Source organism: Salmo salar, chromosome ssa25, assembly GCF_905237065.1.
Source record: "Salmo salar chromosome ssa25, Ssal_v3.1, whole genome shotgun sequence".
Classification (NCBI taxonomy): Eukaryota; Metazoa; Chordata; class Actinopteri; order Salmoniformes; family Salmonidae; genus Salmo; species Salmo salar.
This window is the reverse complement of record NC_059466.1, coordinates 51,549,278-51,568,467: the sequence shown is the minus strand read 5'-3', so window position 1 is coordinate 51,568,467 and position 19,190 is coordinate 51,549,278. Positions and strand designations below refer to the sequence as shown.

Sequence of the window (19,190 nt, the reverse complement as noted above, 5' to 3'; positions counted from 1 at the left end):
GATCTCAGCAGCACCAGACTGTCAAAGTGAGGATGCCTCATTTCTGCCAAGAGATACGAGCTACGAGGAGAGGAGCTACGAGGAGAGGAGCTACGAGGAGCTACGAGGAGCTACGAGGAGCTACGAGGAGCTACGAGGAGCTACGAGGAGCTACGAGGAGAGGAGAGGAGAGGAGAGGAGAGGAGAGGAGAGGAGAGGAGAGGAGAGGAGAGGAGAGGAGAGGAGAGGAGAGGAGAGGAGAGGAGAGGAGAGGAGAGGAGAGGTAGAGGAGAGGAGAGCCTGGCGCTGAGCACAGTGGTAGAGAGAGGGGAAGAAAGTGCAGAGGGGAAGAAGCTGGCTGCTGAACAGAGCAGCTGAGGGTGGCTTCATGAATTATAGTCTTTGTTGCTTCAGGAGTTGATCCATCTTCTCACTCTGCCACATGCTTCCACATGCCATCACACACACAGCCACACAGTGTGTGTGTGTGTGTGTGTGTGTGTGTGTGTGTGTGTGTGTGTGTGTGTGTGTGTGTGTGTGTGTGTGTGTGTGTGTGTGTGTGTGTGTGTGTGTGTGTGTGTGTGTGTGTGTGTGTGTGTGTGTGTGTGTGTGTGTGTGTGTGTGTGTTGTTGTCATCAAGCCTTCTGCTATTTGTTCTTCTACCTCAGATTAAAAAAAAAAAACACTCTAGATACCCAGTTAGATTATTCACAAAATACCCAGTTAGATTATTCAAAATTTACCCTGTTAGATTATTCACAAAATACCCAGTTAGATTATTCAAAATTTACCCTGTTAGATTATTCACAAAATACCCAGTTAGATTATTCAAAATTTACCCTGTTAGATTATTCACAAAATACCCAGTTAGATTATTCAAAATTTACCCTGTTAGATTATTCACAAAATACCCAGTTAGATTATTCACAAAATACCCGGTTAGATTATTCACAAAATACCCAGTTAGGTTATTCACAAAATACCCAGTTAGATTATTCACAAAATACCCAGTTAGATTATTCACAAAATACCCAGTTAGATTATTCACAAAATACCCTGTCAGATTATTCAAAATTTACCCTGTTAGATTATTCACAAAATACCCAGTTAGATTATTCAGAAAATACCCAGTCAGATTATTCACAAAATACCCAGTTAGATTATTCACAAAATACCCAGTTAGATTATTCAAAATTTACCCTGTTAGATTATTCAGAAAATACCCAGTTGGATTATTCAGAAAATACCCAGTCAGATTATTCACAAAATACCCAGTTAGATTATTCAAAATTTACCCTGTTAGATTATTCACAAAATACCCAGTTAGGTTATTCACAAAATACCCAGTTAGATTATTCAAAATTTACCCTGTTAGATTATTCACAAAATACCCAGTTAGATTATTCAAAATTTACCCTGTTAGATTATTCACAAAATACCCGGTTAGATTATTCACAAAATACCCAGTTAGGTTATTCACAAAATACCCAGTTAGATTATTCACAAAATACCCAGTTAGATTATTCACAAGATACCCAGTCAGATTATTCACAAAATAACCAGTTAGATTATTCACAAAATACCCAGTTAGATTATTCAAAATTTACCCTGTTAGATTATTCACAAAATACCCAGTTGGATTATTCAGAAAATACCCAGTCAGATTATTCACAAAATACCCAGTTAGATTATTCAAAATTTACCCTGTTAGATTATTCACAAAATACCCAGTTAGGTTATTCACAAAATACCCAGTTAGATTATTCAAAATTTACCCTGTTAGATTATTCAAAATTTACCCTGTTAGATTATTCACAAAATACCCAGTTAGGTTATTCACAAAATACCCGGTTAGATTATTCACAAAATACCCAGTTAGGTTATTCACAAAATACCCAGTTAGATTATTCACAAAATACCCAGTTAGATTATTCACAAGATACCCAGTCAGATTATTCACAAAATACCCAGTTAGATTATTCACAAAATACCCAGTTAGATTATTCAAAATTTACCCTGTTAGATTATTCACAAAATACCCAGTTAGATTATTCACAAGATACCCAGTCAGATTATTCACAAAATACCCAGTTAGATTATTCACAAAATACCCAGTTAGATTATTCAAAATTTACCCTGTTAGATTATTCACAAAATACCCAGTTAGATTATTCACAAAATACCCAGTTAGATTATTCACAAAATACCCAGTTAGATTATTCACAATTTACCCAGTTAGATTATTCACAAAATACCCAGTTAAATTATTCAGAAAATAACCAGTCAGATTATTCACAAAATACCCAGTTAGATTATTCACAAAATACCCAGTGAGAGATACCCAGTACCCAGTCAGATTATAGTATCGACACAGAAGGCTTTGTGGTGGAGGTGAACTGTAACCAAACTGGGTGTCACTCAAAGCATCACATGATCACAGATGAGTTCTTCTTATTTGAGGTCTGTCAATGACATCACAATGACATCACAATGACATCACAATGACATCACAATGACATCACAATGACATCACAATGACAGAGAGATCTATTGTCCACTGAACATCCATATTGCTGGGAGATAGTCACAATGTTCTCTGGGAAAAGATCTCCATTTATCAGAAGACAGAGACAGACAGGGGAGAGAGGCAGACAGGGGGCCTGGTGAGGAGAGAGACAGACAGGGAGGCCTGGTGAGGAGAGAGACAGACAGGGAGGCCTGGTGAGGAGAGAGACAGACAGGGAGGCCTGGTGAGGAGAGAGACAGACAGGGAGGCCTGGTGAGGAGAGAGACAGACAGGGAGGCCTGGTGAGGAGAGAGACAGACAGGGAGGGAGAAAGGGAGGCCTGGTGAGGAGAGAGACAGACTCTCCCAGCCTCCCTCCTCTCCCAGCCTCCCTCCTCTCCCAGCCTCCCTCCTCTCCCACCCTCCCTCTTCTCCCAGCCTCCCTCCTCTCCCAGTCTCCCTCCTCTCCCACCCTCCCTCCTCTCCCAGCCGCCCTCCTCTCCCTCTCAGCCTCCCTCCTCTCCCAGCCTCCCTCCTCTCCCAGCCTCCCTCCTCTCCCAGCCTCCCTCCCTCCTCTCCCACCCTCCCTCCTCTCCCAGCCTCCCTCCTCTCCCACCCTCCCTCCTCTCCCAGCCTCCATCCTCTCCCAGCCTCCATCCTCTCCCAGCCTCCATCCTCTCCCAGCCTCCCTCCTCTCCCAGCCTCCCTCCTCTCCCAGTCTCCCTCCTCTCCCACCCTCCCTCCTCTCCCAGCCGCCCTCCTCTCCCTCTCAGCCTCCCTCCTCTCCCAGCCTCCCTCCTCTCCCAGCCTCCCTCCTCTCCCAGCCTCCCTCCTCTCCCAGCCTCCCTCCTCTCCCAGCCTCCCTCCCTCCTCTCCCACCCTCCCTCCTCTCCCACCCTCCCTCCTCTCCCAGCCTCCCTCCTCTCCCAGTCTCCCTCCTCTCCCACCCTGCCTCCTCTCCCAGCCACCCTCCTCTCCCAGCCTCCCTCCTCTCCCAGCCTCCCTCCTCTCCTCTCCCATCCACCATCCGTTTTCCTCCTGCGATCAGAAGCGGTGATGTTGTCCCCTTTAGCAGCAGAAACAAGCACTGTTTCCTGTCCACCGCTGTCTGCTAGCTAACTTTGTGGTTTGTACATTCTGTACATGATCACATCACAACATTCCCCTCCATAAATAAGACTAAATGGTGCTAAACACACACACACACACACACACACACACACACACACACACACACACACACACACACACACACACGCACGCACGCACGCACGCACGCACACACACACACAGTGAGGGGAAAAAAGTATTTGATCCCCTGCTGATTTTGTACGTTTGCCCACTGACAAAGAAATGATCAGTCTATAATTTTAATGGTGGTTTATTTGAACAGTGAGAGACAGAATAATAACAAAACAATCCAGAAAAACACATGTCAAAAATGTTATAAATTGATTTGCATTTTAATGAGGGAAATAAGTATTTGACCACCTCTCAATCAGAAAGAATTCTGGCTGGCGAGTGTCTTTTATACAGGTAACGAGCTGAGATTAGGAGCACACTCTTAAAGGGAGTGCTCCTAGCCGCAGCTTGTTACCTGTAAAAAAGACACCTGTCCACAGAAGCAATCAATCAATCAGATTCCAAACTCTCCACCATGGCCAAGACCAAAGAGCTCTCCAAGGATGTCAGGGACAAGATTGTAGACCTAAACAAGGCTGGAATGGGCTACAAGACCATCGCCAAGCAGCTTGGTGAGAAGGTGACAACAGTTGGTGCGATTATTCGCAAATGGAAGAAACACAAAAGAACTGTCAATCTCCCTCGGCCTGGGGCTCCATGCAAGATCTCACCTCGTGGAGCTGCAATGATCATGAGAACGGTGAGGAATCAGCCCAGAACTACACGGGAGGATCTTGTCAATGATCTCAAGGCAGCTGGGACATAGTCACCAAGAAAACAATTGGTAACACACTACGCCGTGAAGGACTGAAATCCTGCAGCGCCCGCAAGGTCCCCCTGCTCAAGAATACATATACATGCCCGTCTGAAGTTTGCCAATGAACATCTGAATGATTCAGAGGACAACTGGGTGAAAGTGTTGTGGTCAGATGAGACCAAAATGGAGCTCTTTGGCATCAACTCAACTCGCTGTGTTTGGAGGAGGGGGAATGCTGCCTATGACCCCAAGAACACCATCCCCACCATCAAACGTGGAGGTGGAAACATTATGCTTTGGGGGTGTTTTTCTGCTAAGGGGACAGGACAACTTCACCGCATCAAAGGGACGATGGACTAGGCCATGTACCGTCAAATCTTGGGTGAGAACCTCCTTCCCTCAGCCAGGGCATTGGAAATGGGTCATGGATGGGTATTCCAGCATGACAATGACCCAAAACACACGGCCAAGGCAACAAAGGAGTGGCTCAAGAAGAAGCACATTAAGGTCCTGGAGTGGCCTAGCCAGTCTCCAGACCTTAATCCCATAGAAAATCTGTGGAGGGAGCTGAAGGTTCGAGTTGCCAAACGTCAGCCTCGAAACCTTAATGACTTGGAGAAGATCTGCAAAGAGGAGTGGGACAAAATCCCTCCTGAGATGTGTGCAAACCTGGTGGCCAACTACAAGATACGTCTGACCTCTGTGATTGCCAACAAGGGTTTTGCCACCAAGTACTAAGTCATGTTTTGCAGAGGGGTCAAATACTTATTTCCCTCATTAAAATGCAAATCATTTTATAACATTTTTGACATTCAGGATTTTTTTGTTGTTATTCTGTCTCTCACTGTTCGAATAAACCTACCATTAAAATTATAGACTGATCATTTCTTTGTCAGTGGGCAAACGTACAAAATCAGCAGGGGATCAAATACTTTTTTCCCTTACTGTAAGCGTGCACACACACACACACACACACACACACACACACACACACACACACACACACACACACACACACACACACACACACACACACACACACACACACACACACACACACACACACACACACACACAGTCTAAACAAGAGGAAAACGGTGGGAATGAAAATACAGATGTTCTTCCTCTCATCCTGAAAAATTCTGTTTCACCATTTCAGCACTTCCTGCCCGCCTTGCGAGATTAAACTACATTCTCGTTTGTTGGCCTGAATTGCAAATATATGACTTTGTTTTCAGAGAGTTGCAGATTAATTTCCTTCATAGTTTCCGGTGGGAGTTTGTTTCCATCCTAAAAAAAAATAAAATAGGCTTAAAAACATTTGAATGAGGTTGTTGAAATAATGAAAGATGAACTCATTCAGTGATCCCTTTCCGTCATTAAAATATGAGTGGATTATTCAGGAAAGTCTGGGTGCTAGGAAAGAGTATCACATCTATGGTTGTTTTCCACATCAGAGACGGTTGTGTGTCCGTCAGGTAGAATGATGAAACAGGTAGATCTCTCTCTCTCTCTCTCTCTCTCTCTCTCTCTCTCTGATGTATCAGGTAGTATGATGAAACAGGTAGACTCTCTCTCTCTCTCTCTCTCTCTCTCTCTCTCTCTCTGATGTATCAGGTAGTATGATGAAACAGGTAGACCTCTCTCTCTCTCTCTCTCTCTCTCTCTCTCTCTCTCTGATGTATCAGGTAGTATGATGAAACAGGTAGACCCTCTCTCTCTCTCTCTCTCTCTCTCTCTCTCTGATGTATCAGGTAGTATGATGAAACAGGTAGACCTCTCTCTCTCTCTCTCTCTCTCTCTCTCTCTCTGATGTATCAGGTAGTATGATGAAACAGGTAGACCTCTCTCTCTCGCTCTCTCTCTCTCTGATGTATCAGGTAGTATGATGAAACAGGTAGACCTCTCTCTCTCTCTCTGATGTATCAGGTAGTATGATGAAACAGGTAGACCTCTCTCTCTCTCTCTCTCTCTCTCTCTCTCTGATGTATCAGGTAGTATGATGAAACAGGTAGACCTCTCTCTCTCTCTCTCTCTGATGTATCAGGTAGTATGATGAAACAGGTAGACCTCTCTCTCTCTCTCTCTCTCTCTCTCTCTCTCTCTCTCTCTGATGTATCAGGTAGTATGATGAAACAGGTAGACCTCTCTCTCTCTCTCTCTCTCTCTCTCTCTCTCTCTCTCTCTCTCTCTCTGATGTATCAGGTAGTATGATGAAACAGGTAGACCTCTCTCCCTCTCTCTGTCTCTCTCTCTCTCTCTCTCTCTCTCTCTCTCTCTCTCTCTCTCTCTGATGTATCAGGTAGTATGATGAAACAGGTAGACCTCTCTCTCTCTCTCTCTCTCTGATGTATCAGGTAGTATGATGAAACAGGTAGACCTCTCTCTCTCTCTCTCTCTCTCTCTCTGATGTATCAGGTAGTATGATGAAACAGGTAGACCTCTCTCTCTCTCTCTCTCTCTCTCTCTGATGTATCAGGTAGTATGATGAAACAGGTAGACCTCTCTCTCTCTCTCTCTCTCTCTCTCTCTCTGATGTATCAGGTAGAATGATGAAACAGGACGCGGCACACAGAGTTCTCTGACACACACACACACACACACACACACACACACACACACACACACACACACACACACACACACACACACACACACACACACACACACACCCTAGCCAGGGTGAGGTAGGGGGGTCGTGACCCTAGCCAGGTGCCTTATTTTAAACCACGGTGGAAAACTACATAGAAGATCTGAGAGCCAGAGAGACAAAGAGGTCCCAAAACACATCCAGGGAAGGATTTTATGGAGAAGAGAGGAAAGAGTAAGATCCTTTCAGCACAGGAGGACAAACAACACAATGTACTTCCGAGCTAACCAGAACTAGGATACAATCAAATTACTTTTTTTTTTTTTTTTTAATAGATTTGAGTCCACTGTGTACAAGATCTAGGATAAAATCTCTGGTAATCGAATCACGGCGAGATATCTGCTGAAGTAAAGTGTGAAAAACAAACGCGATAAGTTATTAGGAGAGTTCTCTCCAGGACCAGAACAACAACATTGTCCTCTCAAACTGTTGAACATAAAGTAGTGAAGCACACACACACACACACACACACACACACACACACACACACACACACACACACACACACACACACACACACACACACACACACACACACACACACACACACACACACACACACACACACACACACACACAGAGAGAGAAAGTGCAGCTGTTCAATTCTAGTAAACACCGAACTTGGACCGCGAGTCAAACAGACAGATAGAACACTACATAACATACCAAGCTTTTTACACGTGACGCAAACAGACAAGCCAACGCAGAAAGCACTGGATTATAATGTTGTAGAAAACACTGGATTATAATGTTGTAGAAGGCACTGGATTATAATCCTGTAGAAAGCACTGGATTATAATGCTGTAGAAAGCACTGGATTATAATGTTGTAGAAAGCACTGGATTATAATGTTGTAGAAAACACTGGATTATAATGTTGTAAAAAGCACTGGATTATAATGCTGTAGAAAACACTGGATTATAAACCTGTAGAAAACACTGGATTATAATGCTGTAGAAAGCACTGGATTATAATGTTGTAGAAGGTACTGGATTATAATAATGTAGAAAGCACTGGATTATAATGTTGTAAAAGGTACTGGATTATAATGTTGTAGAAAACACTGGATTTTAATGTTGTAGAAGGCACTGGATTATAATGTTGTAAAAAGCACTGGATTATAATGTTGTAGAAAGCACTGGATTATAATGCTGTACAAAACACTGGATTATAATGCTGTAGAAAGCACTGGATTATAATCTTGTAGAAAACACTGGATTATAATGCTGCAGAAAGCACTGGATTATAATGTTGTAGAAGGTACTGGATTATATAGCTGTAGAAGGCACTGGATTATAATGCTGTAGAAAGCACTGGATTATAATTTTGTAGATGGTACTGGATTATAATGTTGTAGAAAGCACTGGATTATAATGTTGTAGAAGGCACTGGATTATAATCCTGTAGAAAACACTGGATTATAATGCTGTAGAAAGCACTGGATTATAATGTTGTAGAAGGTACTGGATTATAATGTTGTAGAAAGCACTGGATTATAATGCTGTAGAAAGCACTGGATTATAATGTTGTAGAAGGTACTGGATTATAATGTTGTAGAAAGCACAGGATTATAAATGCTGTAAAAAGCACTGGATTATAATGCTGTAGAAAACACTGGATTATAATCCTGTAGAAAACACTGGATTATAATGCTGTAGAAAGCACTGGATTATAATGTTGTAGAAGGTACTGGATTATAATAATGTAGAAAGCACTGGATTATAATGCTGTAGAAAGCACTGGATTATAATGTTGTAGAAGGCACTGGATTATAATGTTGTAGAAAGCACTGGATTATAATGTTATAGAAAGCACTGGATTATAATGCTGTACAAAAAACTGGTTTATAATGTTGTAGAAAGCACTGGATTATAATGCTGTAGAAAACACTGGATTATAATCCTGTAGAAAACACTGGAATTTAATCCTGTAGAAAACACTGGATTATAATTCTGCAGAAAACACTGGATTATAATGTTGTAGATGGTACTGGATTATAATGTTGTAGAAGGCACTGGATTATAATCCTGTAGAAAGCACTGGATTATAAAACTGTAGAAAACACTGGATTATAATTCTGTAGAAATTACTGGATTATAATTCTGTAGAAGGCACTGGATTATAATGCTGTAGAAAACAATGGATTATAATGTTGTATAAGGCACTGGATTATAATGCTCTAGAAAGCGCTAGAATTTAATGCTGTAGAAAGCACTGGATTATAATTCTGTAGAAATTACTGGATTATAATTCTGTAGAAGGCACTGGATTATAATGTTGTAGAAAGCACTGGATTATAATGCTGTAGAAGGCACTGGATTATGATGCTGTAGAAGGCACTGGATTATAATGCTGTAGAAAACACTGGATTATAATGTTGTAGAAGGCACTGGATTATAATGCTGTAGAAAGCACTGGTTTATAATCCTGTAGAAAACACTGGATTATAGTCCTGTAGAAAGCACTGGATTATAAAGCTGTAGAAGGCACTGGATTATAATGTTGTAGAAAGCACTGGATTATAAAGCTGTAGAAGGCACTGGATTATAATTCTGTAGAAGGCACTGGATTATAATGCTGTAGAAAACACTGGATTATAATGCTGTAGAAGGCACTGGATTATAATGCTGTTGAAGACACTGGATTATAATGCTGTAGAAAACACTGGATTATAATGTTGTAGAAAGCACTGGATTATAAAACTGTAGAAAACACTGGATTATAATCCTGTAGAAAGCACTGGATTATAAAACTGTAGAAAACACTGACTGATGGATTTTTGTTTATTTTATTGAACCTTTCTTTAACTAGTCAGTTAAGAACAGATTCTTATTTACAATGACGGCCTACCAAAAGGCAGAAGGCCTCCTGCGGGGACGAGGGCCTGGGATTAAAAATATAAACATTTAAATATAGGACAAAACACACATCACGACAAGAGAGACAACACAGCATGGTAGCAACACAACACTACATGAAGAGAGACCTAAGACAACAACACAGCATGGTAGCAACACAACACTACATGAAGAGAGACCTAAGACAACAACACAGCATGGTAGCAACACAACACTACATGAAGAGAGACCTAAGACAACAACACAGCATGGTAGCAACACAACACTACATGAAGAGAGACCTAAGACAACAACACAGCATGGAGAAACACAACATGGTAGCAACACAACACTACATGAAGAGAGACCTAAGACAACAACACAGCATGGTAGCAACACAACGCTACATGAAGAGAGACCTAAGACAACAACACAGCATGGTAGCAACACAACACTACATGAAGAGAGACCTAAGACAACTACACAGCATGGTAGCAACACAACACTACATGAAGAGAGACCTAAGACAACTACACAGCATGGTAGCAACACAACACTACATGAAGAGAGACCTAAGACAACAACACAGCATGGTAGCAACACAACACTACATGAAGAGAGACCTAAGACAACAACACAGCATGGTAGCAACACAGCATGGTAGCAACACAGCATGGTAGCAACACAACACTACATGAAGAGAGACCTAAGACAACAACACAGCATGGTAGCAACACAGCATGGTAGCAACACAACACTACATGAAGAGAGACCTAAGACAACAACACAGCATGGTAGCAACACATGACAACACAGCATGGTAGCAACACAACACTACATGAAGAGAGACCTAAGACAACTACACAGCATGGTAGCAACACATGACAACACAGCATGGTAGCAACACAACACTACATGAAGAGAGACCTAAGACAACTACACAACATGGTAGCAACACAACACTACATGAAGAGAGACCTAAGACAACAACACAGCATGGTAGCAACACATGACAACACAGCATGGTAGCAACACAGCATGGTCGGAGCACAACATGACAACAACATGGTAGCAGCACAACACAAGGGTATAAACATTATTGAGGCACAGACAACAGCACAAAGGGCAAGAAGGTAGAGACAACAGTACATCACGCAAAGCAGCCACAACTGTCAGTAAGAGTGTCCATGAATGAGTCTTTGAATGAAGAGATGGAGGTGAAATTGTCCAGTTTGAGTGTTTGTTGCAGCTCGTTCCAGTCGCTGGCTGCAGCGAACTGAAAAGACGTGCGACCCAGGGATGTGTTCGCTTTGGGGACCTTTAACAGAATGTGACTGGCAGAACGGGTGTTGTATGTGGAGTAGATAACGGGTGTTGTATGCTGCAGTAGATATCTCAGATAGGGGGGAGTGAACGGGTGTTGTATGTGGAGGATGAGGGCTGCAGTAGATATCTCAGATAGGGGGGAGTGAACGGGTGTTGTATGTGGAGGATGAGGGCTGCAGTAGATATCTCAGATAGGGGGAGTGAACGGGTGTTGTATGTGGAGGGTGAGGGCTGCAGTAGGTATCTCAGATAGGGGGGAGTGAACGGGTGTTGTATGTGGAGGATGAGGGCTGCAGTAGATATCTCAGATAGGGGGGAGTGAACGGGTGTTGTATGTGGAGGGTGAGGGCTGCAGTAGATATCTCAGATAGGGGGGAGTGAACGGGTGTTGTATGTGGAGGATGAGGGCTGCAGTAGATATCTCAGATAGGGGGGAGTGAACGGGTGCTGTATGGGGAGGATGAGGGTTGCAGTAGATATCTCAGATAGGGGGGAGTGAACAGGTGTTGTATGGGAGGATGAGGGCTGCAGTAGATATCTCAGATAGGGGGGAGTGAGGCCTAAGAGGGTTTTATAAATAAGCATCAACCAGTGGGTCTTGCGACGGGGAAACAGAGATGACCAGTTTACAGAGGAGTATAGAGTGCAGGGATGTGTCCTACGAGGAGCATTGGTGGCAAATCTGATGGCCGAATGGTAAAGAACATCTAGCCGCTCGAGAGCACCCTTACCTGCCGATCTATAAATTACGTCTCCGTAATCTAGCATGGGTAGGATGGTCATCTGAATCAGGGTTAGTTTGGCAGCTGGGGTGAAAGAGGAGCGATTACGATAGAGGAAACCAAGTCTAGATTTAACTTTAGCCTGCAGCTTTGATATGTGCTGAGAGAAGGACAGTGTACCATCTAGCCATACTCCCAAGTACTTGTACGAGGTGACTACCTCAAGCTCTAAACCCTCAGAGGTAGTAATCACACCTGTGGGGAGAAGGGGCATTCTTCTTACCAAACCACATGACCTTTGTTTTGGAGGTGTTCAGAACAAGGTTAAGGGTAGAGAAAGCTTGTTGGACACTAAGAAAGCTTTGTTGTAGAGCGTTTAACACAAAATCCGGGGAGAGGCCAGTTGAGTATAAGACTGTATCATCTGCATATAAATGGCTGAGAGAGCTTCATACTGCCTGAGCTATGTAGGAAGCTGTCTCTGTCTGTCTCTCTCTCTCTCTCTCTCTCTCTCTCTCTCGCTCTCTGTCTCTCTCTCTCTCTGTCTGTCTCTCTCTCTCTCTCTCTGTCTCTCTGTCTGTCTCTCTCTATCTCTCTCTCTCTCTCTCTCTCTCTCTCTCTCTCTCTCTCTCTCTCTGTCTCTCTCTCTCTCTCTGTCTCTCTCTCTCTCTCTCTCTCTCTCTCCCTCTCTGTCTCTCTCTCTCTCTGTCTCGCTCTCTCTCCCTCTCTGTCTCTCTCTCTCTCTGTCTCTCTCTCTCTCTCTCTCTCTCTCTCTGTGTCTCTCTCTCTCTGTCTCTCTCTCTCTGTCTCTCTGAGCTATGTAGGAAGCTGTCTCTGTCTGTAGTTCTGTAATTGACTAGCAGTAGCCAATAATTGTTTCCACTTCCGTAGTGAGAGGATATGTCAACTGATAATTAGCAAAAGGTTTATTTACCCATATGATGAGCTGCCCTGGCTGAATCAGACTGAACGCCTACTTCTCTCTCTCTCTCTGTCGCTCTGTCTCTCACTCTCTGTCTCTCTCTCTCTCTCTGTCGCTCTGTCGCTCTCTCTCTGTCTCTCTCTCTCTCTATCTGTCTCTCTCTATGTCTCTATCTGTCTCTCTCTCTCTATCTGTCTCTCTCTGTCTTACACACACACACACACACACACACACACACACACACACACACACACACACACACACACACACACACACACACACACACACACACACACACGCAGCATTCAGTCTAGTCAAGTTGTTTAACTAGCTCTTCATATCGGTATAAATGAAGGGAGGAGAGCAGCAGTAGCAGCAGTAGCAGCACCAGCAGTCTACCAGGCTAAACTAATGGTTTTCTTCCCCAGAAAGAGATACTGATTCCTGGCTACTGTTCCAGGTGGCCTGGGGGCAGTCATGCTTGTTCAGTTAAAAGCCGTTCATCTTGAAAATAAGGTAATAGCTTAGGGTAGGGTTATATACCTTCCAACACCCCTGGTAAAAAAAAAAAATGTTCCTCCAAACATTATAAATGAATTGTGATGGATAAAATGTGTACCATTGTGTTATTGCCATGTTATTACTATGACATAAAGGTCAATTCATTATAAAGTGTATCTAATTCAACAAAACAATAACCACAGGAAACTGTAGCCTGATCAACGTTACATCGCGTTATTACAATGTTATTACTGTTCTACGATATATACGGTCAATGTCCTAACTCTATATAAATATGGTTTTAAAGCAAATAAAAAAAATAGATATATACCTTTTCAAAATATGTTTGAGATTAGAAAACAATATGTCATTCGTGAAATCCAATAGACAGAAAGAAAGAAAGAAAGAAAGAAAGGAAGGAAGGAGAAGAAAAAACCAGAAGTCTTCCTCATAAACGTTTTAGCCCTGCGTTAGTTTTCAGAGTCTGTCTACACGGTCCCGGTCATGGAGCTCTACACCGGACTAATCTCCGTCAAGGTCCTCCAAGCCTCTCTACACTCTCAACAGAAACATTTAACATAAAAGTCGATCCATTTTGAATGGCCAAATACAAGCGTTGGTTCAAGTGATAGTCTGACTACCTCCACGGCAACTTTTCTTCCCCGCTGTAGGCTACGTCGTGTAACAGACACAAACAAAAAAAATAATGTTCTGATTTGCTAGAAACAAACTATCATTTGACAGCAATCAATTGAAACACTGCCTAGGCATTTTAGCCACAAGCTATATGGATTGTTAGGAGGTGAAATAGCCTCCTCGCGGGTAACGCTGTAGCAAGCCTATAAATTATGATGGGGATAAATGATAAAAATGGTCAATATTGGAAACATAAACCATTATGTTTACACTAAAACAGACTGCAAATCATTACATTTAAAGTGAACATTTAAACACATATCATTAGAACCAAGAAAGTCAAATTAAATCCCCACAAAAAAACATAATCCACTCATATAATCAAAAGGTTAATCTGACGATTAAAGAACATTGTTGTCTTTTAATGAGCATAGTAAAAATGATAACAGAGCATGTTTTTAGTGTAGATTCGCCTCTATGTGAAGCTAACTAACTAACTAACTAACTAACTAACTAACTAACTAACTAACTAACTAACTAACCCGTTGACTATTGTATCTAAACACTTATCAGGGAACATTGGTCATTTCAACAGACGCTTCCTGATGATACCAACAACACAATTCATTATTTCTAAAAATCCCTCACTACAATAAAACATTTCTATTATAACCTCAGTGAAATATTGGCTATTTTAGTTGAAACGTTATTTCACTTTTTTGTTTTTGTTTTAAATGGTAGGTTTTGTGAGGAAATGTATTTATTTAAGAGACTACAGCAGCACCGAGTCCACCGGAGATGTGAACCGGTTCCCGGTGACGCCCGCGGCGTCAGGAATGATCCTTCCCCTTAAAAACAGAACCGCCGCGGCGGTTCTCTACGCACGTCGAGTCCCGCTGACAGTTCCAACGTTTAAAACACACGACACATGTCGTTGAATAACTGACTGTCCGGGAGATATAACAAAAAAAACAACTCATTTTGATTTGTTAATATTAAAACCTATACTGAAAAACCGAACGAGATTTTCAATCCCATATCTAAATCAAATCGGAAAGACTAGATGGAGAAGACTAGACTAGGGAAATACATTGTTCTCTTCTTATTTTCCACGAAGGCTTTAGAAGGAAATATAATGATATATTTATAATGGGTAATATTTCTGCTGAAGCAAAAGCGGTTCAAAATCCTATTTCAAACGGCACATAACACATTGGTGAGAACAGGAGTTGTAAGGCTGCAAAAAGGTTTCGCTCATAACAACATACAAAAACAAGACGTACCTTCTTCACCGATAACTATTTGTGGTAAGAAACCCGCCAGTAAACATCCACACAGCCACGTTAATATATCCATGTCGCTGGGTGAAGTTTTACTCTTCCGATCTTTGGAGAGAAGAACTCGCAGTAAAAAGTCCTCCTCGTACCTTTACAAACTTGTTTTCTCCCCTCACGCGTAACACGCGTCTCCACCGAGAACGGTCTATCCGTGGTCGGTGTTCCCCACAGCGGCGATTTACATTCCCACCACCTTATTTTCTTTCCTCTTTAAAAAAATAATAATATATATATATATATATATAAATATTTTGCCCAGGTTATTTCAATTCAATATTTGAATAGATTCAAAAACCACCACAATATAAAACATTTAAAAATATATATAACATAAATATCATTCAGATGATCTTCTATTCCAACGAAATAAAACACTAGACTAAAATACAGCTTAAAACCAAATCATCTGTATCAATTCAGAAGGTCCGTAGCGGTTTTCGTCCACTGATTTGACGCTTTCCGTGAGCTGATATCTCAAGTGCGTTTTTTTGTTGGGTTCCCTCGAAATCCAGTGACAACATATGTCCTTATCTTTCCTTTGACTTTCTCCCTCCAGTACATTTACTTGTCCCCCCCCCCCCAAAAAAAAAACCCACCCACCCCACCCCCCAAAAAATAAAAGCACAATCTAAACGAAGCAGTCCAAATGTCCAACGTTAGTGCGTAAAACCGTTCTTCCATACAACGCTCATCAAAAAACGTTATATTTGCCGTTAGAAAAACCCTGTGTTCAATAATCTAGAAGTAACACTGTGCTCTCTCTCTCTCTCTCGCTGTCCCCGCTAGTAGCTCCTTCCTCTACTCTGCTCGGACTATTCTGTCTTGAGTTTTGAAGGCTCCGTCTTCCAGCAGCGCTGAGAGAGTCGGAAAGCCAGGCAAGGCAAGCCAGGCAAGGCAGCGTGTGTATATAAAAGCGTTAGAAGGGAGCAGCTATCACATTACAGTCAGCACCTAGACCCGCCTCCTCACAGCCGCTGATTAAAGAGGACCACTCACTGTCTGCCTGCCTGCCTGCCTGCCTGCTGTCTGCCTGTCTGCCTGCCTGCCTGCCTGCCTGCCTGCCTGTCTTCCTGCCTGCCTGCCTGCCAGTCTGTCTGTCTGTCTGTCTGTCTGTCTGTCTGTCTGTCTGTCTGTCTGTCTGCCTGCCTGCCTGTCTTCCTGCCTGCCTGCCAGCCTGTCTGTCTGTCTGTCTGTCTGTCTGTCTGTCTGTCTGTCTGTCTGTCTGTCTGTCTGTCTGTCTGTCTGCCTGTCTGTCTGTCTGTCTGCTGGAGCTTTCTTTCTTTCTTTCTTTGATTTATAAACAGACAGATACGGAAGGAGAAACAGAAGCGGTGGCGCATATAGGCTACAGTTACCACGGGCTGGTTGGCTTAATCATTATATATGGAGAGAACTGGACAGGACTCCTTTGTGCTTAGATATAAACTAGTGTTCTTCTTAGGTAATATGAACAAGCATTATACTGTCATTTAGTTACCATCATATTCTGAGAACAATCAACTTATACCATGTCATTGGTGAATACTAATTTCTAATTGGCTTGTAGTGCATTTACCTGTAACACACCTGTAACGGTATAATTGTAACACACCTGTAACGGTATAATTGTAACACACCTGTAAGGATATAATTGTAACGCCCTTTAACGATATAATTGTAACACACCTGTAACGGTATAATTGTAACACACCTGTAACGGTATAATTGTAACACACCTGTAACGGTATAATTGTAACACCCTGTAACAGTATAATTGTAACACACCTGTAACGGTTTAATTGTAACACACCTGTAATGGTATAATTGTAACGCCCTTTAACGATATAATTGTAACACACCTGTAACGGTATAATTGTAACACACCTGTAATGGTATAATTGTAACACACCTGTAACGGTATAATTGTAACACACCTGTAATGGTATAATTGTAACGCCCATTAACGATATAATTGTAACACACCTGTAACGGTATAATTGTAACACACCTGTAATGGTATAATTGTAACACACCTGTAACGGTATAATTGTAACACACCTGTAACGGTTTAATTGTAACACACCTGTAATGGTATAATTGTAACGCCCTTTAACGATATAATTGTAACACACCTGTAACGGTATAATTGTAACACACCTGTAATGGTATAATTGTAACACACCTGTAACGGTATAATTGTAACACACCTGTAATGGTATAATTGTAACGCCCTTTAACGATATAATTGTAACACACCTGTAACGGTATAATTGTAACACACCTGTAATGGTATCAAATCAAATCAAATTTATTTTTATATAGCCCTTCGTACATCAGCTGATATTCTCAAAGTGCTGTACAGAAACCCAGCCTAAAACCCCAAACAGCAAGCAAAGCATGTGAAAGAAGCACGGTGGCTAGGAAAAACTCCCTAGGAAAAACTCCCTAGAAAGGCCAAAAACCTAGGAAGAAACCTAGAGAGGAACCAGGCTATGAGGGGTGGCCAGTCCTCTTCTGGCTGTGCAGGGTGGATATTAAAACAGAACATGGTCAAAATGTTAAAATGTTAAAATGTTCATAAATGACCAGCATGGTCAAATAATAATAATCATAGTAGTTGTCGAGGGTGCAACAAGCACGTCCGGTGAACAGGTCAGGGTTCCATAGCCGCAGGCAGAACAGTTGAAACTGGAGCAGCAGCACGGCCAGGTGGACTGGGGACAGCAAGGAGTCATCATACCAGGTAGTCCTGAGGCATGGTCCTAGGGCTCAGGTCCTCCGAGAGAAAGACAGAAAGAGAGAAAGAGAGAATTAGAGAGAGCATATTTAAATACACACAGGACACCGGATAAGACAAGAGAAATACTCCAGATGTAACAGACTGACCCTAGCCCCCGACACATAAACTACTGCAGCATAAATACTGGAGGCTGAGACAGGAGGGATCAGAAGACACTGTGGCCCCATCCGATGATACCCCGGACAGGGCCAAACAGGCAGGATATAACCCCACCCACTTTGCCAAAGCACAGCCCCCACACCACTAGAGGGATGTCTCCAACCACCAACTTACCGTCCTAAGACAAGGCCGAGTATAGCCCACAACGATCTCCGCCATGGCACAACCCAAGGGGGGGGCGCCAACCCAGACAGGAAGACCACGTCAGTGACTCAACCCACTCAAGTGACGCACCCCTCCCATGGACGGCATGGAAGAACACCAGTAGGCCAGTGACTCAGCCTCTGTAAAAGGGTTAGAGGCAGAGAATCCCAGTGGAAAGAGGGGAACCGGCAAGGCAGAGACAGCAAGGGCGGTTCGTTGCTCCAGCCTTTCCGTTCACCTTCACACTCCTGGGCCAGACTATACTTAATCATAGGACCTACTGAAGAGATAAGTCTTCAGTAAAGACTTAAAGGTTGAGACTGAGTCTGCGTCTCTCACATTGGTAGGCAGACCATTCCATAAAAATGGAGCTCTATAGGAGAAAGCCCTACCTCCAGCCGTTTGCTTAGAAATTCTAGGGACAATTAGGAGGCCTGCGTCTTGTGACCGTAGCGTACGTGTAGGTATGTACGGCAGGACCAAATCGGAAAGATAGGTAGGAGCAAGCCCATGTAATGCTTTGTAGGTTAGCAGTAAAACCTTGAAATCAGCCCTTGCCTTAACAGGAAGCCAGTGTAGGGAGGCTAACACTGGAGTAATATGATCAAATTTTTTGGTTCTAGTCAGGATTCTAGCAGCCGTATTTAGCACTAACTGAAGTTTATTTAGTGCTTTATCCGGGTAGCCGGAAAGTAGAGCATTGCAGTAGTCCAGCCTAGAAGTAACAAAAGCATGGATTAATTTTTCTGCGTCA

At 42.7% G+C, this 19,190-nt stretch overlaps 1 protein-coding gene across 1 annotated transcript in view; it reads right to left on the bottom strand.

Annotated features, from left to right (window-relative positions):
* Window positions 1-15,924, bottom strand: part of LOC106586935 (neuropilin-2) — a 251,886-nt gene extending 235,962 nt beyond the window's left edge. Inside the window, 1 exon segment of the mRNA XM_045707371.1 lies at window positions 15,301-15,924. Within this exon segment, the coding sequence (XP_045563327.1) occupies window positions 15,301-15,373 (73 nt within the window). The 5' untranslated portion in view covers window positions 15,374-15,924.
* Window positions 15,925-19,190: the final 3,266 nt, after the last annotated feature.